The sequence below is a fragment of the Pseudophryne corroboree genome, chromosome 3, assembly GCF_028390025.1.
Source record: "Pseudophryne corroboree isolate aPseCor3 chromosome 3, aPseCor3.hap2, whole genome shotgun sequence".
Lineage (NCBI taxonomy): Eukaryota > Metazoa > Chordata > Amphibia > Anura > Myobatrachidae > Pseudophryne > Pseudophryne corroboree.
In genome coordinates this window covers 326,244,204-326,269,219 of record NC_086446.1, presented here as the reverse complement: position 1 = coordinate 326,269,219, position 25,016 = coordinate 326,244,204, and the positions used below count along the sequence as shown (strand labels likewise).

Genomic DNA, 25,016 nt, shown 5'->3' with positions numbered 1-25,016 from the left:
ATGGGTGGCTATTAGGGATGCGGTCAAGATGCCGCCGGCCGGAATCCCGGCGGTCGAAATACCGACGCCGGAATCCCGACCGCCACAATCCCGACATATTCTCCCGCCGTGGGTGTCCACGACACCCATAGAGGGAGAATATAATAGTGTGCCGAGCGTAGCGAGGCACCGTGCCCGCAGCGTGGCCACCCCTGTCGGGATTGTGTGGTCGGGATTCCGGCGTCGGTATTTCGACCGCCGGGATTCCGGCCGGCGGCATTTAGTACTGATCCCGGCTATTAATAAGCACCCATTAAGTTTAGTGCTTCTCGTGCCCAAAAGCACTGGTTTTGCCATTTTTTGCGTGGCTAAACCCAATCTAAATTAGTGGGCGCAACACAAAAGGTGCTGTTTGAGCGACCAAAATACGTGCTTTTCTAATAATTCTGATCACCAGCTCAGGAGGCTGCAAACAGAAATGTGGGCTTCTGCGGCACTCACGTCTAAATAGAGCAACAATTGAATTGATCCATCCGGTGCCCATTATTGCCTCCTAAAAAACAATGCAATCGCCCCCTGTGTGTGACCACACTATGTAACAAATCGTGTGCCGTTGAAAAATAATTGCTCAACTAAATGAACATCAATATTGCCTCCATTTAGAGCTAGCTTGGGGCCTGCTTCTGAAATTGCACGCAGTGAACCAAATTTTGTTCTTCACAAGCTGGTGGGCAAGTGTTCTTCCAGAATTTAGCTACAGAGGATTGTGTAGCATTAAGAATATGTGAAATAATTATTAGTTGTAGTCCCCAGACCAGGAATAGAAAGGCACAGTAGGGCACTCCAACAGGAGAGGGGAAATTTAACATCCAAGGTCATGGGACATCTGCATCAAATATGGATAAGTCCCCACATTCCCCTCAGCACAAAGGTGATATTGTAGGGATCATCTTGTAAAGCCTTGTAGGCACCATGTACCATCTAATGAAATCTTACATAAAAATATATTGTAATCAGGGTAGAGAGAGAGCCTCTAGAGACCCCATCCCTAACAGGTTTTTTTACAGGTCCCCAGCCGCATGACAATACTCTCTCCCAGTCAATTTCATGTCTTAGGGAGGAGCATGCAGTGACAGGTACAAGTAAATCATACCTTGCCTATTAGGGGTATTTTAGCAGATTCTATCGAACAGAGTTAGGCCTTAAAATACCAGAAATCTAGGCATAGTACATGAATATGAATATAATTGTAAATAGTAATCTAGGTCTGGGCAGGCCATATTTCTCCTCTTCAGCCCATCTAGGAAGTCATAGACAAATCTCAGGCTTCTGGAAAGCTTCTTCTAAGAATGAGTACAAAAAGGGGGAACCTGGTAGGAAATCAGTGTTATCTCATACAGAGGGGAGTAGAGAGGGTGTGGTAGTCAGATGATTTTGCTAACAGAATACAACCATGTTGGGCTCGAAAATACAATAATCAGGTCATTGAGCGCAAACCCTGGAGGAGAAAGTCTAGAAGAAGTTAAAATATAGGCCAATGATATAACATTACTAATGTCAGATTCAGTTTGAAGCCACCGGGCAGATGACAGGAGGGAAAACCGGGCCATCAGTTGTGACAAATATTTAGCTACAGTAGGTCCGGTCCCTCAGAGTTCTGTCCTAGGCCCCCTTCTGTTCTCCCTGTACAGCTCTTCCCGGACCCTGGGTGCACTCTTTAACTCCTTTGGCCTTCAATACCGCCTCTATGATGATGACACACAACTCTACCTCTCCTCTCCTGATCTGTCCTCTCTCAGGTCTCCAGCTGCCTCTCTGCCATCTCCTCCTGGATGTCTGAGCGCTCTCTGAAGCTCAACATGGAGAAAACTGAACTCCATTATCTTTCCCCCAGCCAGAGCAACATCCCCTTCAAATATCTCTATCACTGTTGACAACACTATCATCTCCCCCGTTCCCCAACTCCGTTGCCTGGGCGTCACTCTTGACTCCTCCCTTTCCTTTGCACCCTACATCCAAGCTCTGGTGCAATCTTGTCGGTTCCAGCTACGCAACATTGCTCGCATCAGGCCATTTCTCTCCCAGAGTGCAACTAAACTTATCCTCTCACTGGTCATCTCACGACTCGACTACTGCAATGTTCTCACTGGCCTCACTTGCGACCACCTCGCTCCCCTCCAATCTGTCCTCAACTCCGCAGCTAGGCTCATCTTCCTCTCCCGCCGCTCCACTTCTGCCACTCCCATTCGACAAAATCTGCACTGGCTCCCATTCCCCTACAGAATCCTCTTCAAACTCCTCACCCTCACATACAAGGCCATCTCTAATTCCACTGCTCCCTACATCTCCAACCTCCTCTCCCTTCATACTCCCTCCCGTCCACTATAGTCGGCTGATGACCGTCGCCTCCCCTCTGCCTTGGTCACTGCTTCCCATGCACGAGTTCAGGATTTTGCCCGTGCTGCACCCCTTCAGAGGAACGCGCTCCTCCGCTCCATTAGACTTTCCCCGACCTTGCAAAGCTTCAAACGGGCACTGAAAACCCACCTATTTATCAAAGCGTACCCTCCAATGCATAACCTAGTCCTTAGGCTGCTCCTCCATTCTCCTGCCCCAAGCCTTGAACATCTCTGCTTTGCTTGCATGCTGCCATCAGGCTTCCTCCTGCTTGCTTGCACCTCATGTCATCTGTCTGTCACCCCTCCCTACTAGATTGTTAGCTCTTCAGAGCAGGGCCCCCTTTCCTCTTGTTGTCTAAGCCCTCTTCTCGACACATTTCACTCAGCGACCATCTTTACCTGCTTTTTCTCCTACTGGTAAAGGCTCCTCTCTATCTATGGCCGCCAGCCCCAAGTAGTACAATGATTACTCCCTCGCTACTTACATCTAAGCTGTATTATGTTTTGAGAATTGTGGTGCTCTTTGTTACCTGCACTCCATTTTTGGTAATTATTTACTGTTATGCTAAGTTTTGTCTCCCTGTACTGTCCTTTGTACGGCGCTGCGAAACACTTGTGGCGCCCTATAAATAAAATGTAATAATAATAATAATTCCGCCCACCTTCTTGTGGAAAACTTTAACTAAGGAGACTTATTAGTCCATATGAACTTATCAAAAGATTGTTGCAGGTGTTTAAAACACTACAGTGAAACAAGACAGGTATAAGGGTGTATTCAATACCTGTCAGGGCCTTTCCGACGGAAAGGACCCGACAGGTGAGTATTCAATGGGGCGGTCAAATCCAACTGTCGGATTTGGCCGCTCCCGACAAATGTCAGTGAGCTGCTGAGCGCCGGTCCGTGCTGCTGCTGCCACTGGCAATACTCGCCTGTCCCGCTGCTCCTCCGGCCGCCTCACGCGTCTCATCTCCCTGGTTCCGACAATGTCAGTCCGACTTTAAAAAAAAAGTTGGATTAACATTGTCGGAACCGGGGCCAAAACCTGTCTGATTTGGCCGCGGAACACGTGGATCCGTGTCTAATCCGACAGTCCACGTGTTTTCCGACGGTTTGAGGGGTGTCTGGTGACTTTCCACAATAAGTTACTTTTGGCACCAAACCTATGGGAGGCAGTTTCTATTTGTATCCATGAACGGACATCTTTCCTGGATTCCACATAGATTGGTTCAGCTCTTATCTATAGAGCAACTTTGTATAGTATCACAAGGTGATAAAATACAGGATATTAATATTGTACATGAATAAAAAGTGGAAGCCATAAAGATAGAGGATAGCTGTTCCTAAACTCTTAAGAATACATAACAATGTGTGAACCTTGGATGCTTTGGCTTAACCCGTGACTTGTGTTATAGGTGCACAGCGTCCTTGTGTGCGGTTGACGGCTGCAATACAAGAACATGTGGGAGAACTACTTTAGAAGACACAAAGGCTAAAGTTTTGGGCCCCCATAAGGAAAGCTGGCATGGGTAAGGATTTAATTGATGTTTTACTTCCTTGTAGCACAGTGGTTAACATTGCTACCTTGGCTTTTCCCACAGTACAAAAACATACTGTCTGATTAATTGCACTCCTGTGAAATAGTTTCTAGTGCGTGTGTGTGTTACAATTCTGTAAAATATGTCCGCTTGACAGATATATTATTATAAATAACCTTTTAATGTTTGCTATGTGTATTTGCTTATTTAAATTATTAAATGTAGTTTTCTCATACGTCTTAGTGGATACTGGGGTCTTGTACTTTAGTACCGTGGCTTATAGATCAGGTCCACTGGAGCCTGGCACTTTAAAACTTTTAGTGTGTGTATGCGTGTGCTGGCTCCTCCCCTCTCTGCCCCTCCTACCAGACTCTGTTTAGAAAAATGTGCCCAAGGAGCCGAGTGCACTTCTCTGGAACTCCAGAGATTTTTTCTTTAATTTTAATTTAGTTTTTATTTTCAGTTAGCTCTGCTGGGCAGACAGACTACCTGCTTCGTGGGACTTAGAGGGGGGACCGAACCAACCTCCTGAGGGTTAATGGTTCGTAATCCCAGCTGACAGGACACTGAGCTCCTTAGGTGCTGATCACTCATCGTCAGTATGTGTGCCCACTCCAGAAGCTAGCCGCCACCCTCTAACAGATACAGAAGACCAGGTGCGGTGAGTGTTACACCGGGGCCCGCGGCTAGCGGGTCCTCGGTGCAGTTTGGCAGCATGTCACGGGCCCGGAGCTGCGGTGCCCGCTGTGTACGTAACTGGCTGTGGGCTATTAGCCCCACATTGCTCATCACTGTCATCGAAGGCTTTGTGTGGACTGTTAAAAACATTTCTGATGTGTTTTACACTTGTGGACAGTATAATCTTGTGAGGGACTGTGCGCCATTGCAAGGGACGGAGCTTCCCGTCGCGGGACCAGTGTCGGGAAGGCACCGTTTCCTGCTGCTGCGGATCATCAAGGCTGCATGCACGCTGCTTCTCCAGGACCCACGCTGTTACAGACTGTTTAAACTGGTACCAGAGGGTCCATAGTCAGGGGGGAGCACGCCAGCGGTAGCGCCGCTGCACTGATAATGCATACACTTATTTTCAAACATTGTGCTGGGTCCGCTCCTCAGTGTCACTCCAAGGGCTCTCTAGGGTCTGTGTGGGGTGTTGGACAAGGGGACTGCGCTGTGGACTTGGTTATGTGTGCTGTGGACTCGGTTATGTGTGCTGCTTGCAATTCTATCCCGTCTTTAGCGGGGACACTCATGTATGAGCAATGTTCCCGATCTCCTCGGGGCCCAGCTCACAGGCACCTGACTGGTTAGATAGATTTAAGAGCATGATTCAAAATGTAAATTCTGAACTAGCTGCAGCTAGATGAGAGAGACAGGTGTTGAAACACTCCATTGATTGTGTGACTAAGGCAGCAGATTCCAGGAAGGCTTCTCAGCCCCCTCTAGTGGCTTCCCATAAACGCTCACTGCCACAAGTTTTCCAGTCTGATTCTGACTCTGATCAGTCAGATATGGATGATGATGATATGGACGAGGACAGCTCTCTGTCCCCTGGGTGGAGGCTCTCATTTTTGCTGTAAGAGAGGTCCTCCACATACCGGATCAGGAGGCGGAACCAGATGAGGAGTTATACTTTAATGTTATACCCAGGAGTTCAGCTACCTTTCCGGTGTCTAAAGAGTTAAACTCCCTGGCCAGGGAGGCCTGGTTAAATCCTGATAAAAAAATTTAAGATTCCTCAGAGGTTTTTATCTACCTTTCCCGTTCCAGCTGAGGATAGGAAGGTCTGGGAAAAACCCCCGTCGGTCGATCCATCTGTATCCAGACTGTCTAAGAAATCGGTGCTACCTGTCCCCAGGGCTGTATCCCTGAAGGAGCCAGCTGACCGTAAAATTGAGACAACGCTCAAGTCAATTTATATGGCCCACAATAGTTTGTGGGTGGATCTCCAGGGCTGTGGTAAAGTGGTCTGATAATGTTATTGATGGTTTAGACTCTCTACCCTGGGATGAGGTCGTTACTCTGTTGCAACATTACAGGATGCTGCAAATTTTATGAGCGATGCTATTAAGGAGTTGTGTAAGATAAATGGCCGCACTACGGCCGTCTCAGCGTGCAGAGCTCTGTGGTTACGTCAATGGGCGGCGGGCACTGATTTCAAAAAGGGTGTGGAAAATCTTCCCTTTACAGGTGATGCCTTGTTTGGAGATGAAATAAACATGGAAGCTTGGGATTGGATACGGATTATTGAATGGATAAGATCTTGGTTGCAGGATAGAAAACAGAGTTGTGGTAAATGGAGTGCATTCACAGGAGGGAAATGTTACAAGTGGAGTACCCCAGGGATCTGTACTTGGACCAGTGCATTTTAATATCTTTATTGGTGACATTACAAATGGCATTAAAGGGAAAGTATGCCTTTTTGCAGATGACACAAAGGTATGCAACAGGGTAGACACACCAGGTGGGGTAAAACAAATGACAGGATCTTGGTAGACTAGAGGAATGGTCAAGAGTGTGGCAATTACAGTTTAATGGCCAAAAATGCAAAATCATGCACTTGGGTCTCAAAAATCCAAAGGCTAAGGGCTATATTCAATTAAAGTCTGATCCATTCCGACATGCATTTGTCGGAATGGATCTGACAAGCCCTATGCAAATGAGCGGCCAAATCAGACTGTCGGATTTGTCCGCTCATTGGTGTCCTGCTGCTGCTAGCGGTTGCCGAGGTTTAGCTGTCAGCGGCGGCAGGGGGGAGCTATCACAGGGGAACTGTCAGGCAGCCGGGAGGGAGGGGGGGACCCCTGTCAGCAGCGGCCGGGGGGTACCTGTCAGGCGGCCGGTGGACCCGTCAGCGGCAGCCGGGGGAGACATCTGTGGCGACTGGAGGACATAATATTGTATAGATAATATACTCCACTTAGGCGCTCCCTGGATTTAACATGAAGATGGATCACACCTATATAATATATGTCCTTAATGGCAACAGCCGTTCAGGTACATAAAGAGAAACAAAAAGGACACAATAGTGTAGAATGCTTTTGTCAGATGGCACTGAATTCTATTTTCAATACATCTCACTCACAAGACTCCAAATGGTTTAGGGCACATCTTGGTATCTTTAAAAATATCCAGCTCCACTGAATTCCGACAGCTCAATAACCAGCCTCTTTTGGTATTAACATTTCTCTGACGTCCTAGTGGATGCTGGGAACTCCGTAAGGACCATGGGGAATAGCGGCTCCGCAGGAGACTGGGCACAAAAGTAAAGCTTTAGGACTACCTGGTGTGCACTGGCTCCTCCCCCTATGACCCTCCTCCAAGCCTCAGTTAGATTTTTGTGCCCGAACGAGAAGGGTGCACACTAGGGGCTCTCCTGAGCTGCTTAGTGAAAAGTTTAGTTTTAGGTTTTTTTATTTTCAGTGAGACCTGCTGGCAACAGGCTCACTGCATCGAGGGACTAAGGGGAGAAGAAGCGAACTCACCTGCGTGCAGAGTGGATTGGGCTTCTTAGGCTACTGGACACCATTAGCTCCAGAGGGATCGAACACAGGCCCAGCCATGGAGTCCGGTCCCAGAGCCGCGCCGCCGGCCCCCTTACAGAGCCAGAAGCAAGAAGAGGTCCGGAAAATCGGCGGCAGAAGACATCCTGTCTTCACCAAGGTAGCGCACAGCACTGCAGCTGTGCGCCATTGCTCCTCAGCACACTTCACACTTCGGTCACTGAGGGTGCAGGGCGCTAGGGGGGGGGCGCCCTGAGCAGCAATAAAAACACCTTGGCTGGCGAAAATACATCACATATAGCCCCCAGGGCTATATGGATGAATTTTAACCCCTGCCAGATTACACTGAAAAACGGGAGAAAAGGCCGCCGAGAAGGGGGCGGAGCCTATCTCCTCAGCACACTGGCGCCATTTTCCCTCACAGCTCCGTTGGAGGGAAGCTCCCTGGCTCTCCCCTGCAGTCACTACACTACAGAAAGGGTTAAAAAAGAGAGGGGGGCACTAATTAGGCGCAGTATACAGCAGCTATAAGGGGAAAAACACTTATATAAGGTTATCCCTATATATATATATATATATATATATATATGTATATGTATAGCGCTCTGGTGTGTGCTGGCAAACTCTCCCTCTGTCTCCCCAAAGGGCTAGTGGGGTCCTGTCCTCTATCAGAGCATTCCCTGTGTGTGTGCTGTGTGTCGGTACGTTTGTGTCGACATGTATGAGGAGGAAAATGATGTGGAGGCGGAGCAAATTGCCTGTAATAGGGATGTCACCCCCTAGGGGGTCGACACCTGAGTGGATGAACTGTTGGAAGGAATTACGTGACAGTGTCAGCTCTGTATAAAAGACAGTGGTTGACATGAGACAGCCGGCTACTCGGCTTGTGCCTGTCCAGACGTCTCATAGGCCGTCAGGGGCTCTAAAGCGCCCGTTACCTCAGATGGCAAATACAGACGCCGACACGGATACTGACTCCAGTGTCGACGGTGAAGAGACAAATATGACTTCCAGTAGGGCCACACGTTACATGATTGAGGCAATGAAAAATGTTTTACACATTTCTGATAATACGAGTACCACCAATAGGGGTATTATGTTCGGTGAGGAAAAACTACCTGTAGTTTTCCTGAATCTGAGAAATTAAATGAGGTGTGTGATGAAGCGTGGGTTTCCCCCGATAAAAAAACTGATAATTTCTAAACAGTTATTGGCATTATATCCTTTCCCGCCAGAGGTTCGGGTGCGTTGGGAAACACCCCCTAGGGTGGATAAAGCGCTCACACGCTTGTCAAAACAGGGGCTCTACCCTCTCCTGAGATGGCCGCCCTTAAGGATCCTGCTGATAGAAAGCAGGAGGGTATCCTAAAATGTATTCACACAACATACTGGTGTTATACTGCGACCAGCAATCGCCTCAGCCTGGATGTGCAGTGCTGGGTTGACGTGGTCGGATTCCCTGACTGAAAATATTGATACCCTAGATAGGGACAGTATATTATTGCCTATAGAGCATTTAAAAGATGCATTTCTATATATGTGTGATGCACAGCGGGATATTTGCCGACTGGCATCAAGAGTAAGTGCGCTGTCCATTTCTGCCAGAAGAGGGTTATGGACACGACAGTGGTCAGGTGATGCGGATTCCAAATGGCATATGGAAGTATTGCCTTATAAAGGGGAGGAGTTATTTGGGGTCGGTCTTTCAGACCTGGTGGCCACGGCAACAGCTGGGAAATCCACGTTTTTACCCCAGGTCGCCTCTCAACATAAGAAGACGCCGTATTATCAGGCGCAGTCCTTTCGTTCCCATAAGGGCAAGTGGGCAAAAGGTTCCTCATTTCTGCCCCGTGACAGAGGGAGAGGAAAAAGGCTGCAGAAATCAGCCAGTTCCCAGGAACAGAAGCCCTCTCCCGCCTCTGCCAAGCCCTCAGCATGACGCTGGGGCTTTACAAGCAGACAGGGAGGCAGTTTTGGAAGCCATTCACAAGCTGTATTCCCAGCAGGTGATAATCAAGGTACCCCTCCTGCAACAGGGAAAGGGGTATTATTCCACACTGTTGTGGTACCGAAGCCGGACGGCTCGGTGAGACCGATTTTAAATCTAAAATCTTTGAACACTTACATACAGAGGTTCAAATTCAAGAGAAGGGGACTACATGGTGTCTCTGGACATCAAGGATGCTTACCTTCATGTCCCAATTTACCCTTCTCACCAAGGGTGCCTCAGGTTTGTGGTACAGAACTGTCACTATCAGTTTCAGACGCTGCCGTTGGATGGTCCACGGCACCCCGGGTCTTTACCAAGGTAATGGCCGAAATGATGATCAAAATGTGATCAGAGTGGACACTCAGGATTTTTCAAAGAATAACTTCAAAACATCAAAAAGGAGACTGCCGAAGCTTCAAGCCAGTCTCATATATTCGATTGATTAGAATTCAGCTATTTCCTATGTTTCTAACTTTCAAAAGGAAGGTGAAAACAGCAAGATCCTGCCAAAAATGGACTCTCCAAACAGACAGCCACTGGTACTCCAGTGTCCTTGCCGAGGTTTAGCTGTCAGCAGCGGCAGGGGGGAGCTATCACAGGGGAACTGTCAGGCAGCCGGGAGGGAGGGGGGGACCCCTGTCAGCAGCGGCCGGGGGGTACCTGTCATGTGGCCCCGTCAGCGGCAGCCGGAGGAGACCTCTGTGGCGACTGGAGGACATGTCAGGCGACCAGGGGGACCCGTCAGAGATAGTGTCCTGCAGCCCGCCGCACCGCTACCTGGTCTCATGTCCTCAATCCGACTTTTTTTAAAGTCGGATTGCGATGGTCGAAAAAGGGTCCAAAACCTGTTGGTTTTGGCCCCATTTTCGACAGAAGCACGTGGATCGGCAGCTATTCCGCCGATCCACGTGCTTTTCTACAAGTCGAATTCCTTGACTTGTCGAATAATTTGGGGTTATATTGAATAGGTCGGAACCCCTTCCGACCTAAAAAAGTCAGACGGCAGCTTTCGACTTCAATTGAATATATCCCTAATTATTGTATTAATGGCACTATACTGTAAACTACTGCGGAGGAAAGGGCTCTAGGAGTCACTATTTCAGGTGACTTAAAGGCAGGTAAGCAATGTAACAAAGCAATGAGGAAGTCTAGTCAGATGCTTGGCTGCATTGGGAGAGGAATCGGCAGCAGAAAGAAAAGTAATGCCACTGTATAGGTCATTGGTATAGCCTCATCTAGAATACGGTTTTCAATTCTGGAGGCCATATCTTCAAAAGGATATTAATACATTAGATACTGTACAAAGAAGGGCAACTAAAATGGTGCATGGCCTACATCACAAAACATACCCAGAAAGACTAAAATATCTAAATCTGTATAGTTTGAAGCAGAGAAGGGAAAGGAGGGACATGATAGAAACTTTCAAATATATCAAGGGTTTTAACAAAGTCCAGGAGGGAAACATTCTCCAAATGAAGAGAAGCAATAGGACACGAGGACATGCACTGAGACTGGAGGGGAAGGGGAGGTTCAGGAGAAATATGAGAGGAAAAATGAATTCACAGAAAGGTTAGTGGACAAGTGGAATAGCCTCCCATCAGAGGTGGTAGAGGCTAAGAGAGTAGAGCAATTTAAACATGCATGGGATAGACATAAGGATATCCTTACAAAGAAATAAGGATCAAATAAGTTTTGAGATAAAAATATGGTTAAAAAAGGGCAGACTAGATGGGCCAAGTGGTTCTTATCTGCCGTCAAATTCTATGAATTAAAAAAGTGGATCTCCCAAGCAACGGCGGGTAAGTCTACCTGTCTGCTGTCGTCTGCGCAACCGGCTAGACGTTCTTACACCGGACGCTCCTTGCAGTCCTTTCGTGTAGCAAGGTTCAGAGGTAGGGGCCGAGGGGTCTCCACCACTTCCAGAGGAGCTTGTTGTAAGTCCCATAAACCTGCACCTGCCGTCTCCCTTGACCACCAGATCCCCTGCCGATAAGCCTTTCGCGTGACGGTTGGCCCCAGCAGCAAGGCAACGTTCAGGTAGGTGCTCGCCTTCAACACTTTGCCTACATGTGGGCGTAGTCCTGCCGGGGTCCTTGGGTGAGGAACCTCGTTTCCCACAGATACCGGCTGGAATTTCAAACACTCCCTCCTCTCAGCTTTCAAGTTGGGCTTACCAGCAGCAAAAGTTACCTTACAAGGGGCTATTCAAAAACTTTTGCAGACAGGGGTGGTAGTTCCTGTACCTCCTCCGTTACGCAAGAGGGCTTTTTTTACTCTAGTCTTTTAAGTCGTTCCCAAGCCAGATGGTTCGGTGCGCCCCGTCTTGAATCTAAAGTCTCTCATTCCGTATCTGCAGGTGTTCAAATTCAAGATGGAGTCTCTGAGGGCGGTGGTATCCGCTCTGGAGGAGGGGGAATTCCTGGTGTCTCTGGATGTCAAGGATGCTTACCTACACATTCCCATGTGGCCCCCTCATCAGGCTTACCTGAGGTTCGCCATCTTGGAAAACCATTTCCAGCTTCAGACCTTACCCTTTGGATTATCCACAGCTCCAAGGGTCTTCACCAAGGTCAGGAGTTGATGCTGCAACTGCGCATGATGGGTGTGAACATAGCCCCCTATTTGAACGATCTCCTCGCCTACTCACGGATCATGGGTGGATCCTAAATTTTCAGAAATCTCACCTGCAACTGACCCAACGTCTACAGTTCCTGGGAATGATACTGGATACGGTATCTCAATAGGTGTTTCTCCCGATGGATAAGGCCTTGACTATCCAGGCTATGGTCCGCTCGGTACTCAGTCCTCGCAGGGTGTCTTTGCATCAAATTACTGGGCAAGATGGTGGCTGCTTACGAGGCAGGATTCATACCTGACCGTTTCAGCTGGATCTGCTGGACAAATGGTCGGGTTCTCGCCTGCATATGCATCAGGAAGACACCCTATCTCCGAAAGCCCGGATTTCTCTATTATGGTGGCTTCAAATTCCTCACCTGGTAGAGGGCAGAAGTTTCAATATCCACTCATGGATTCTACTGACAACGGATGCCAGCCTCCGGGGTTGGGGAGCGGTGACCCAAGGGGCCCAGTTCCAAGGGTTATGGTCCGTTCAGGAATCAGCTTTACCAATAAACATCCTGGAACTCAGGGCAGTTTACAATGCCCTTCTACAAGCCTCCCATCTCCTGAAGGGTCAGACGATCCAGGTTTAATCGGACAACGCCATGGCGGTGACGTACATAAACCGACAAGGGGGAACAGGAAGCATAGTGATGATGTAAGAGGTGTCAAAAATCCTCCTCTGGGCGGAGGCCAACGCACGGTCCATCTCAGCCATATTCATTCCAGGAGTGGACAACTGGAAAGCAGTCTTCCTCAGCAGGCACGACCTCCATCCGGGGGAACGGGGCCTACGTCCCCAGGTGTTTCAACAGTTAATTCACCGGTGGGGCTGTCCGCAGATAGATCTGATTGCTTCTCGTCTCAACAAGCAGCTATGCCGTTACTGTTCCAAAACGAGCGATCCGCAAGCTGTAGCAGTGGACGCGCTGATGAAACCGTGGACGTACCAGTTTGTATACCCTCCTCTACCGCTGATCCCAAGGGTGCTAAAAAGGCTAAGAAGGGAAAGTGTTCAAGCAATTCTAATTGCCCCAGGTTGGCCTCGACGGGCGTGGTACTCGGATATTCTGGCCATGGCTCTGGAGGATCCCTGGCCTCTTCCACTCCAAGACGATCTTCTTCAGCAAGGTCCGTTCGCCAGCGGCTACGTTTGATGGCTTATAAATTGGGAGGGAGATTCTACCAAGAAAGGGTCTTCCCTCCCGGGTTATTTCCACCATGATCCAGGCCAGGAAGATGGTTACGTCGAAACATTCTCATCGTATCTGGAAAAAGTATGTTTCCTGGTGTAAAAGTAGGAAGGTTTCTCCCGTGGAATTTAGAATTGGTAGTTTTCTACTTTTCCTGCAAGCGGAAGTGGATATGGGCCTACGTTTAGGCTCCATCAAAGTCCAGATTTCGGCGCTCTCTGTTTTCTTCCTGAAACAACTTGCCTTGTTGCCTGAAGTACAGACCTGAAGGGTGTTCTGCATATGCAACCGCCCTTTGTACCTCCCATGGCTCCGTGGGACCTCCAATGTGGTGATAAGTCCTTTCTCCAATCAGAATGGTTTGAACCCTTACATAGGGTGGAGTTAAAATTTCTCACCTGGAAGACGGTGATGTTATTGGCTTTGGCGTTTGCCAGATGTGTCTCTGAATTAGGGGCCTTATCCTGTAAGAGCCCTTATTTGATTTTTCATGCAGACAGGGTGGAACTTAGGACACGTCCTCAGTTTTTGCCGAAAGTGGTGTCCGCTTTTTATGTGAATCAACCTATTGTGGTTCCGGTGTTGTCTGACGCTTCCGTTGGTCCTGAATCTTTGGATGTGGTCGGAGCTCTGAAGATTTATGTCAAAAGGACGGCCCGTCATCGGAAATCTGACTCGCTGTTTGTCCTTTATGATGTCTCCATGATTGGTCGGCTAGCTTCTAAGCAATCTATTGCTCGTTGACTCCGGTTGACCATTCAACAGGCCTATGTTTCGGCGGCTCTGCCTTTGCCGACGTCTATTCAGGCCCACTTGACGAGGTCGGTGGGCTCTTCCTGGGCGGCTATCCGGGGTGTATCGGTCCTGTAATTGTGCCGAGCTGCGACTTGGTCTGGTTCGAACATGTTTAAGTTCTGTCGGTCCGATACCTTGGCAAAGGATGACCTTCAGTTTGGTCAGGCAAACCACAGGGGACTCGGCACTCTCCCACCCATTTGGGAGCTTTGGGACTTCCATATGGTACTAAAGTACAAGACCCCAGTATCCACTAGAACGTAAGAGAAAATAGGAATTTGATACCTACCGGTAATTCCTTTTCTCCTAGTCTGTAGTGGATGCTGGGCGCCCGCCTCAGTGCTTCGTTCCTGCTTACTTGTGTAAGTATTTGGTTGGACATGCGTTGTGGTCCCGTTATGTTGTTGGGATAGCCGTGCTATCCAGGTTAGGTTGGTGTTGCTATCCTCTGTTCTGGTTAGCGCCCTCCTTACGTTCATGGTTGTGTGTTGGCTTGTTGCCTCACTGCAGTTGTATTGTTCTTCTCTCATATTATGTCCGTCTCCTCGGGCACAGTTTTCCTAGACTGTGTCTGGTAGGAGGGGCATAGAGGGGAGGAGCCAGCACACACATACACACACTAAAGGTTTTAAAGTGCCAGGCTCCAGTGGACCCGATCTATACCCCATGGTACTAAAGTACAGTTCCCCAGTATCCACTTCGGACTAGGAGAAGAGGAATTACTGGTAGGTATCAAATTCCTATTTTTCTTTACAGTATAGTAGTCCGTCTCCTTGGGGTATATATAATGGCTTGTGAGGCTGCCGCCGCTAAAGAAAGCATTAAGTTACAATTTACTCCTATGATGTAGACACCTTTTAAATGATTGCCACTTAAAAAACATGAGTCACTTAAAAACATGGGTCAGACTCGCCAGGTCCTGACCGATGCCTGCAAGTTGCAGTCTGTTACATACTCCCTTGTCTTAGAACTGTTATTGAATATTTTTGCACAATTTCGTTCCTCTGTAGCTCGGACCTGGTTCACCCATTACCCCTCTGAATATATATCGTGAAGGTGTTTACATCATAGGTTTAAACTGTAACCTGTTGTCAGCGGACAGCTTTTAAAGTATTCATTCATGGCTATGGGGTAAGTGTAATAGTATGATAATTGCAGGCAATGGACGGATCCCAGTGAGTGTTAGATGTGGCAATCATTTAAAAAGCAAGACCGACCTGGTTTTGCCTTTTAAAGGATTGCCACTTTAAAACATCCGCTAAACTCTCCGGGATCTCGCCGATGCTTGCAAGTCATAGCCTATTACATTAACCCCTATATCTGTTAGGCTTTTAAAGAAGCAATACATTGTTGTAAATGGTAGTTTATTTCTTTTTTAAAAAGTTCCCTTTTATAACTCGTGCCACGTTTGCCATTTTATTTTGCACAATTTATGTTTCTCGATGTACACCTGCACTTTACTATTACTAGTTCACATTTGTGTAAGGTTCTATTTTCAACATTTGGGATATTTTTTTGCCAAATACACAGTTATTAATTATGCAGAAACATGCTCGTGTTTAGAAGAGCTCTGCAGCTGATAACTTACGTGACTACCAAATACCCAATGTTTGTCCCCATAAATATGTAGAACTTGGTGTGCTTTGTTTGAGAACAGTAGATTGTACTGCGTCTAAACTGATGCAGTACAGTAAGACTGGGAGCACAGTAGAACAATATATAGGATGTTCACAAAAACAGCATTTGCCCTGCACCACAGCTGATGCTGAAATATCTTGCAGATACTGTATATATCGTCATGTCTGGCTGTGTGTATGGGCGACCCACCGACTACCCGTACACTGGCTGCAGGCACTGGCACCACAGCTGGGTGGGCAAATTCAAGTCCCCGCCCAGTTGAGATGTCTGCACAGACATATAGAGCTGCCAGTTGGTAAATGTGTATGCTTACCAAATTGGCCGCCATGTCGGCAGATCCGCCTTTTGGCGGATTTGCTGGCGTAGTGTGTACCTAACCTAAGATTGTGGATACTCCTGGAAAGCAACATTCTGCTGATCCAGATGTGCCATGTTAATAAAGCTCTACACACGCTGCAGTTATTAAACTGCTTTATACTGTTGCCTGGCTGCGTTAGAATGGCTGTGCATGCTTACGTTTTAAAATGTATCACTGCTCTACGCTTCCATACTGTTTTCTGCTTGCCATGTTCTCAGTAACAGCAGGTGGCTCCCATGATAGATCTGGGACCATCAATTGAACTAAGCCTACCATACCATCCCTTTAAACTGGGACGCTCGGTGATTAGCCAAGGTTCTGTGGCTAATTATAACCAGGCTTGTAGTCGGCCAGCTACAGAACCTGTGTAATTCATTAGTATCCTGGTTTCCTGGGATAGCATGGTAAGCCTAATTCAACCATTAAAATATTTATCACTAAACCGCTTTTGCTGGAAGTTATAAATGAGCATCTTGGTGGACATTCCTTGTAAGGCACCTTTATAATATATGTGGGCTTGATCATTAATCAAGTTATTTCTCTAACGTCCTAGTGGATGCTGGGGATTCCGTAAGGACCATGGGGAATAGACTGGCTCCGCAGGAGACATGGGCACTTTAAGAAAGAATTTAGATTCTGGTGTGCTCTGGCTCCTCCTTCTATGTCCCTCCTCCAGACCTCAGTTTGAATCTGTGCCCGGACGAGCTGGGTGCTGTTTAGTGAGCTCTCCTGAGCTTGCTATTAGAAAGTATTTTGTTAGGTTTTTTTATTTTCAGGGAGCTCTGCTGGCAACAGACTCCCTGCATCGTGGGACTGAGGGGAGAGAAGCAGCCCTACTCTCTGCAGATAGGTCCTGCTTCTTAGGCTACTGGACACCATTAGCTCCAGAGGGATCGTACGCAGGATCTCACCCTTTGTCGTCCGATCCCGGAGCCGCGCCGCCGTCCCCCTCGCAGAGCCGGAAGACAGAAGCCGTGTGAAAGAAGCAAGAAGACTTTGAAATCGGCGGCAGAAGACTCCAGTCTTCACTGAGGTAGCGCACAGCACTGCAGCTGTGCGCCATTGCTCCCACACTACACCCACATACTCCGGTCACTGTAAGGGTGCAGGGCGCAGAAGGGGGCGCCCTGGGCAGCAATTAGGACCTCTTGGCAAAAGTTGGACATATATACAGTTGGGCACTGTATATATGTATGAGCCCCCGCCATAATATTGTACATAAACGCGGGACAGAAGCCCGCCGCTGAGGGGGCGGGGCTTCTTCCTCAGCACTCACCAGCGCCATTTTTTCTCCACAGCTCCGCTGAGAGGAAGCTCCCCAGGCTCTCCCCTGCAGATACACGTAAAAGAGGGTATAAAAGAGAGGGGGGGCACATAATTAGGCGCAAAAATCATTATTACAGCGGCTACTGGGTTAACACTAAGTTACTGTGTGATTCCTGGGTTATATAGCGCTGGGGTGTGTGCTGGCATACTCTCGAGGTCTCTCCAAAGGGCCTTGTGGGGGAACTGCCTTCAAAAAGAGCATCCCCTGTGTGTGTGGTGTGTCGGTACGCGTGTGTCGTCATGTTTGACGAGGAAGGCTATGTGGAAGCAGAGCGGGAGCAAATGAATGTGGTGTCTCCGCCGACGGCGCTGACACCTGATTGGATGGATATGTGGAAGGTTTTAAATGATAATGTTAATTCCTTGCATAAAAGGTTGGATAAAGCTGAAACCTTAGAACAGTCAGGGTCTCAGCCCGTGCCTGATCCTATGTCGCAGAGGCCGTCAGGGTCTCAGAAGCGCCCACTATCCCAAATTGTTGACACAGATACCGACATGGATTCTGACTCCAGTGTCGATTACGATGATGCAAAGTTACAGCCTAAATTGGCTAAATCCATCCGTTATATGATTATAGCAATTAAGGATGTGTTGCACATCACAGAGGAAACCCCAGTTCCTGACAAGAGGGTTCATATGTATGGGGAAAAAAGGCAGATGGTGACCTTCCCCCCTTCATACGAGCTAAATGAGTTATGTGAAAAGGCTTGGGAATCTCCAGATAAAAAACTGCAGATTTCCAAACGGATGCTTATGGCGTATCCTTTCCCGCCAACGGACAGGTTACGCTGGAAATCCTCCCCTAGGGTGGACAAAGCTTTAACACGCTTATCCAAGAGGGTAGCCCTGCCGTCACAGGATACGGCCACCCTAAAAGATGCTGCGGATAGAAAGCAAGAGGGTACCCTGAAGTCCATTTATACACATTCAGGTACCTTACTAAGGCCGGCAATTGCGTCGGCCTGGGTGTGTAGTGCTGTAGCAGCATGGACGGATACCTAATCTGAGGAACTTGATACCTTAGACAAGGATACTATCTTAATGACCCTGGGGCATATAAAAGACGCTGTCCTATTTATGAGAGATGCTCAAAGAGACATTAGCCTACTGGGCTCTAGAATAAATGCAATGTCGATTTCTGCCAGAAGGGTCCTGTGGACTCGGCAATGGAAAGGTGATGCCGACTCAAAAAGGCACATGGAGGTTTTACCTTACAAGGGTGAGGAATTGTTTGGGGAGGGTCTCTCGGACCTGGTCTCCACAGCTACTGCTGGAAAGTCAAATTTTTTGCAATATGTTTCCTCACAACCTAAGAAAGCACCGTATTACCATATGCAGTCCTTTCGATCACAAAAATGCAAGAAAGTCCGAGGTGCGTCCTTTCTTGCCAGAGGAAGGGGCAGAGGAAGGAAGCTGCACAACACAGCTAGTTCCCAGGAACAGAAGTCCTCCCCGGCTTCCACTAAATCCACCGCATGACGCTGGGGCTCCACAGGCGGAGCTAGGCCCGGTGGGGGCGCGTCTCCGAAATTTCAGCCACAAGTGGGTTCACTCCCAGGTGGATCCCTGGGCAATAGATATTGTGTCTCAGGGATACAAGCTGGAATTCGAAGAGATGCCCCCTCACCGATACCTCAAATCGGCCCTGCCAGCTTCCCCCTTAGAGAGGGAAATAGTGTTAGCTGCAATTCACAAATTGTATCTTCTACAGGTGGTGGTCAAGGTTCCCCTCCTTCAACAAGGAAAGGGTTATTATTCGACCATGTTTGTGGTACTGAAACCGGACGGTTCGGTCAGACCCATATTGAATTTAAAATCCCTGAACATATACCTGAAAAGGTTCAAGTTCAAGATGGAATCGCTCAGTGCGGTCATCGCAAGCCTGGAAGGGGGGGATTTTTATGGTGTCTCTGGACGTAAAGGATGCATACCTTCATGTCCCCATTTATCCACCACATCAGGCGTACCTCAGATTTGTGGTACAGGATTGTCATTACCTATTTCAGACGTTGCCTTTTGGTCTCTCCACGGCACCGAGAATATTTACCAAGGTAATGGCGGAAATGATGGTACTCCTGCGGAAGCAAGGGGTCACAATTATCCCATACTTGGACGATCTCCTCATAAAGGCGAGGTCCAGAGAGCAGTTGCTGATCAGCGTAGCACGCTCTCTGGAAGTGTTACGACAACACGGCTGGATTCTAAATATTCCAAAGTCGCAGTTGATTCCTACGACTCGTCTGCCCTTCCTGGGCATGATTCTGGACACAGACCAGAAGAGGGTTTATCTCCCGATGGAGAAGGCTCAAGAGCTCATGACACTGGTCAGAAACCTATTGAAACCAAAACAGGTGTCTGTGCATCACTACACCCGAGTCCTGGGAAAGTTGGTGGCATCATACGAGGCCATTCCCTTCGGCAGGTTCCATGCGAGGACCTTTCAATGAGATCTACTGGACAAATGGTCCGGATCACATCTTCAGATGCATCGGTTAATCACCCTATCCCCCAGGGCCAGGGTGTCTCTCCTGTGGTGGCTGCAGAGTGCTCACCTCCTCGAGGGCCGCAGATTCGGCATTCAGGACTGGGTCCTGGTGACCACGGATGCAAGCCTCCGAGGGTGGGGGGCAGTCACACAGGGAAGAAATTTCCAAGGTCTGTGGTCAAGTCAGGAGACTTGCCTCCACATAAACATCCTGGAACTAAGGACCATATACAACGCCCTACGCCAAGCGGAGTCCCTACTTCGCAACCACCCGGTTCTGATTCAGTCAGACAACATCACCGCAGTGGCTCCTGTAAACCGCCAAGGCGGCACAAGGAGCAGGGTGGCGATGGTAGAAGCCACCAGAATTCTTCGCTGGGCGGAGAATCACGTAAGCGCATTGTCAGCAGTGTTCATTCCGGGAGTGGACAACTGGGAAGCAGACTTCCTCAGCAGGCACGACCTCCACCCGGGAGAATGGGGACTTCATCAAGAAGTCTTTGCGCAGGTTGCAAGTCGGTGGGAGCTGCCACAGGTGGACATGATGGCATCCCGCCTCAACAAAAAGCTACAGAAGTGTTGCGCCAGGTCAAGAGACCCTCAGGCGATAGCTGTGGACGCACTGGTGACGCCGTGGGTGTTCCAGTCGGTCTATGTATTTCCTCCTCTTCCTCTCATACCCAAGGTGCTGAGAATCATAAGAAAAAGAGGAGTGAGAACAATACTCATTGTTCCGGATTGGCCAAGAAGGACTTGGTATCCAGATCTGCAAGAAATGCTCACAGAGGACCCGTGGCCTCTGCCTCTAAGACAGGACTTGTTGCAACAGGGGCCCTGTCTGTTCCAAGACTTACCGTGGCTGCGTTTGACGGCATGGCGGTTGAACGCCGGATCCTAGCAGAAAAAGGCATTCCGGATGAGGTCATTCCTACGCTTATAAAGGCTAGGAAGGACGTGACGGCTCAACATTATCACCGTATATGGCGAAAATATGTTGCTCGGTGTGAGGCCAGGAATGCCCCTACAGAGGAATTCCAGCTGGGCCGTTTTCCTCACTTCCTACAGTCGGGAGTGACTTTGGGCCTAAAATTGAGCTCCATTAAGGTCCAGATTTCGGCCCTATCCATTTTCTTTCAAAAAGAACTGACTTCTCTGCCTGAAGTTCAGACGTTTGTAAAGGGAGTGCTGCATATTCAGCCCCCTTTTGTGCCTCCAGCGGCACCTTGGGATCTTAACGTGGTGTTGAGTTTCTTGAAATCACACTGGTTTGAACCACTCAAGACGGTGGAATTGAAATATCTCATCTGGAAGGTGGTCATGCTACTAGCCTTGGCTTCGGCTAGGCGTGTGTCAGAATTGGCGGCTTTGTCACATCAAAGCCCTTATCTGGTTTTCCATGCAGATAGAGCAGAATTGCGGACCCGCCCACAATTTCTGCCAAAAGTGGTTTCATCCTTTCATATAAACCAACCTATTGTGGTGCCGGTGGCTACTAATGACTTTGAGGATTCCGAGTTACTGGATGTGGTCAGGGCTTTGAAGGTTTATGTAGCCAGAACGGCTAGGGTCAGGAAAACAGAATCTTTGTTTATCCTGTATGCTTCCAACAAGCTTGGGGTGCCTGCTTCAAAGCAGACTATTGCTCGCTGGATCTGTAACACGATTCAGCAGGCTCATTCTGCGGCTGGGTTGCCGCTGCCTAAATCAGTTAAGGCCCATTCCACAAGGAAGGTGGTCTCTTCTTGGGCGGCTGCCCGGGGGGTCTCGGCACTACAGCTGTGTCGAGCTGCTACTTGGTCGGGTTCAAACACTAGGACGTTAGAGAAAATAAGATTTTACTTACCGGTAAATGTATTTCTCGTAGTCCGTAGTGGATGCTGGGCGCCCGTCCCAAGTGCGGACTTCTTCTGCAATGCTTGTATATAGTTTTTGCTTAAATAAGGGTTATGTTATAGTTGCATCAGGGGTTATCTGATGCTCTGTTATTGTTCATACTGTTAACTGGGTAAAGTTATCACAAGTTATACGGTGTGGCTGGTATGAGTCTTAACCTGGATTCCCAAAATCCTTTCCTTGTACTGTCAGCTCTTCCGGGCACAGTTTCTCTAACTGAGGTGTGGAGGAGGGACATAGAGGGAGGAGCCAGAGCACACCAGAATCTAAATTCTTTCTTAAAGTGCCCATGTCTCCTGCGGAGCCCGTCTATTCCCCATGGTCCTTACGGAGTCCCCAGCTTCCATTACGGACTACGAGAAATAGATTTACCAGTAAGTAAAATCTTATTTTGTAAAGCGTCGGCATACTCCATAGCACTTCTATCATTACTTATTTTTCCCTCTTTTTTATTTTTTTTTTATTTTTTTGTAGATCGACAAGAAAAACTACAAGAGGAGCCGGAAGAACACCACGTAGAAGACGCTCTAAATCCCCAGTACTTCATCCGCCAAAGTTTACACACTGCAGCACAAAGACAACTTGTAGCTCACAACTAAAGCACAAGAGCCTTTGTGACGCTGTAGATGGAAGTGTCCCCATCAGCCGATCAGCTGCAAGTGATCCACCTAGCACTTCTCGTAGTGCCAATGGCTACATGGGATTTGGCCTCAAGCCCTCTGGGGAGCCTGCATCAGAGACATCTTCCCAGTTGGGGAAGATAAGTTCTTCAGTTTCCTTGGAACCCAGAGCAAGTTTAAAGGCCAGCCTCCCCTCGGATTTTCACTCTGTATCTGAGCTCAGCACAGATGCAAATTGTACTTGCAACGGTAGTGACTGCCAGTGCGATAACTGGCAGAACATGGAAGTGTACTCCTTTTCAGGCTTGCGGGACATGCTAACAGAATGTGAGAAGACTGTGAAGGAGGATTGCTCTCAGCCTTTACAAAACAGAACTCAAACCGTGGGCAGCGGTGCTTCTGGATCTCCACGTTCCTGCTCAGAACAAGCCAGAGCATCAGTTGATGATGTAACCATAGAAGATCTCGCTGGATACATGGAATACTACCTATATATTCCAAAGAAAATGTCACACATGGCAGAAATGATGTACACCTGACATTCAGTTTCACACTTACTCCGAGTCATGGGTGGAAATTAACCGCATGTTGGTTACTGATCAAGCTTTCTGGTCTTTGAATTTTCAGTTGTCACCATTTTGTGTACAATAAAACCCATCTCTGCGTTCTGCGCAGATTGTTGTTAAATCACAAGGGTAAAAAAGGCTTAACTCCCCAATATAACTACCAGCATTCATGCCACTTAAATAAATGTTGCATTATAAGAGTTTTCAGGGATAACCTCTACACCCATTAAGATGCTATGAAAAAAGGCTCTAAATGTGGTAACATGATTGTTAATAATTCAGTAATGTAAACTGTGCTTTCATTATTTATAATACCCCTGAATAAGTGGGCCACATTCTGTGTCAAAACAAGGCTCTTCTACCTATGTGTCACTAGTCATGAAGTTGCATGCAAGCAGCTGCTACCCATTAATCACGCTGGCGTGGATTGTAGTGGAGTGTAGTAATGAATGATCCTCTGCTATAGCCCGTTCTATGTTTTGTGGGCTATTTCCAGGTTTGAAATATGCAACAGTCTCCAAAATGCTCTAAATAGAACCCCAGTGGGGGAAGAAACGGAACCATTTCCATGCAGTGTTGTTCAGACGCTATTTTGAGACGGCTTCATGGGAAAATCATTATGTTCTTGCAGTGTTACATGAATGTTGGTCATGTTAGATTAACTTTTTGTGTTTAAAAACATAGAGACATTAGATTCTGCATTGTAAAGTGAAAATAATTTATAAAAATAAGATTAGACTGTTTCCCCAGTTGCAGTGATCTTTTCAGCCAGTGTATTGAAATGTTCTGGAGCTTGAAGCTAAAACACAGTAGATTTATGTCAGCCGAATAAACATTCAGTAAAATAACAATGTTTAAATGTCTCATGATGGGTATTTTTTCTTATCTGTTTATTCTACGTTTTCTCCTGCTTTTTTTATTTCTATTTGTTAATCCAACTTTATTAGCTCTGTTACAATGTCATCTTTTAAGCATCATACACAATGGGCAACACACTAGAAGATATGAATGATAACTATCTCTTTTTTAAAAGATCTATCGTTCATATTGTCCAGTCTGTATGTATGGATGAACGATGCCGCACCTGTGGATCGTTCTCATTCATCCATGATCTACTGAACATATAGCTCAATGATAATTATATCTTTTGAGCTGCATGTTCAGGAAGTGAGGGGGAACGATATCGTACATCGATTTCGTTCAGTGTGTATGCACTGGCGAGCTACACTAATTGGCAATCAGCGATATAGTGCTGATTGCTAAATAGGGGAGGTCCCCAGTGTGTACTCGGCTTTAGTTTGATAGACAAGATTGAATGATGTGGTGTTTGAATGATCATTATTTTGCTGTCCACTAGGCATAGGGTGACATTGAAGCTCAGATTAAGTTCTCATTGAATGTCAGAGCTTTCTCTGATTGGTAATTTCTCTAACGTCGTAGTGGATACTGGGGAATGTACTTTAATACCGTGGGGCGTAGATCGGGTCCATTGGAGCCTGGCACTTTAAGAATTAATTATTGTGTGCTGGCTCCTCCCGTCTATGCCCCTCCTAGCAGACTCGGTTTAGAAAATGTGCCCAAGTAGCCAGGTGCATTTCACTGGAGCTCCAGAGTTTTTCTTCAGACTGGTTGGCAACCAGTCTGCCTGCGCCGTAAGACTTAGGGGGGTAGACCGAACCAACTTAATATAGATTTAATGGTTCGTATCCCCACTGACAGGACACTAAGCTCCTGAGGTGCTGTTTCTCACACTCCCAGAGTGTGAGCCCACACCGGCAGCATGTCGCCTCCCGTAACAGATGCTGAAGACAGACGCGATGCAGTGAGTGTTACACCGGGGTCCCGGTTAGTGTGTCCCCAGTGACAATGGCGTCATAAAGGCGTGGCGGTCACGGGCCATGAGCTGCGGTGCCCGCCTCGGACCAACACTGGCTGAGGAAGCGGGGTTGTTCTCTCTGTTTTTCATATTACCTTTGCTTTTTACACACAGTACAAGCCAGTACAATGGATAGGGACCGCGCGCCATTGAGGGGGCGGGGCTTCCTGGAGAGCGGGACCAGCGGCTGGAAGGCGCCATTTCCTGCTGCTGCTGCTGCTGCTACTACTACAGGCTGCA

General features: G+C 47.9%; 1 protein-coding gene across 2 annotated transcripts in view; it reads left to right on the top strand.

Moving 5' to 3' along the window:
- Positions 1-23,751, top strand: part of OSER1 (oxidative stress responsive serine rich 1) — a 154,024-nt gene extending 130,273 nt beyond the window's left edge. Inside the window, exons 3-4 of one of the 2 annotated variants that reach the window (XM_063959550.1) lie at positions 3,792-3,905; positions 22,189-23,751. In XM_063959550.1, coding sequence (XP_063815620.1) covers positions 3,792-3,905; positions 22,189-22,873 — 799 coding nt within the window. In that variant the 3' untranslated portion in view covers positions 22,874-23,751. The remainder of the gene's footprint in view (positions 1-3,791; positions 3,906-22,188) is intronic. The other variant, XM_063959551.1, reaches the window with a different exon arrangement.
- Positions 23,752-25,016: the final 1,265 nt, after the last annotated feature.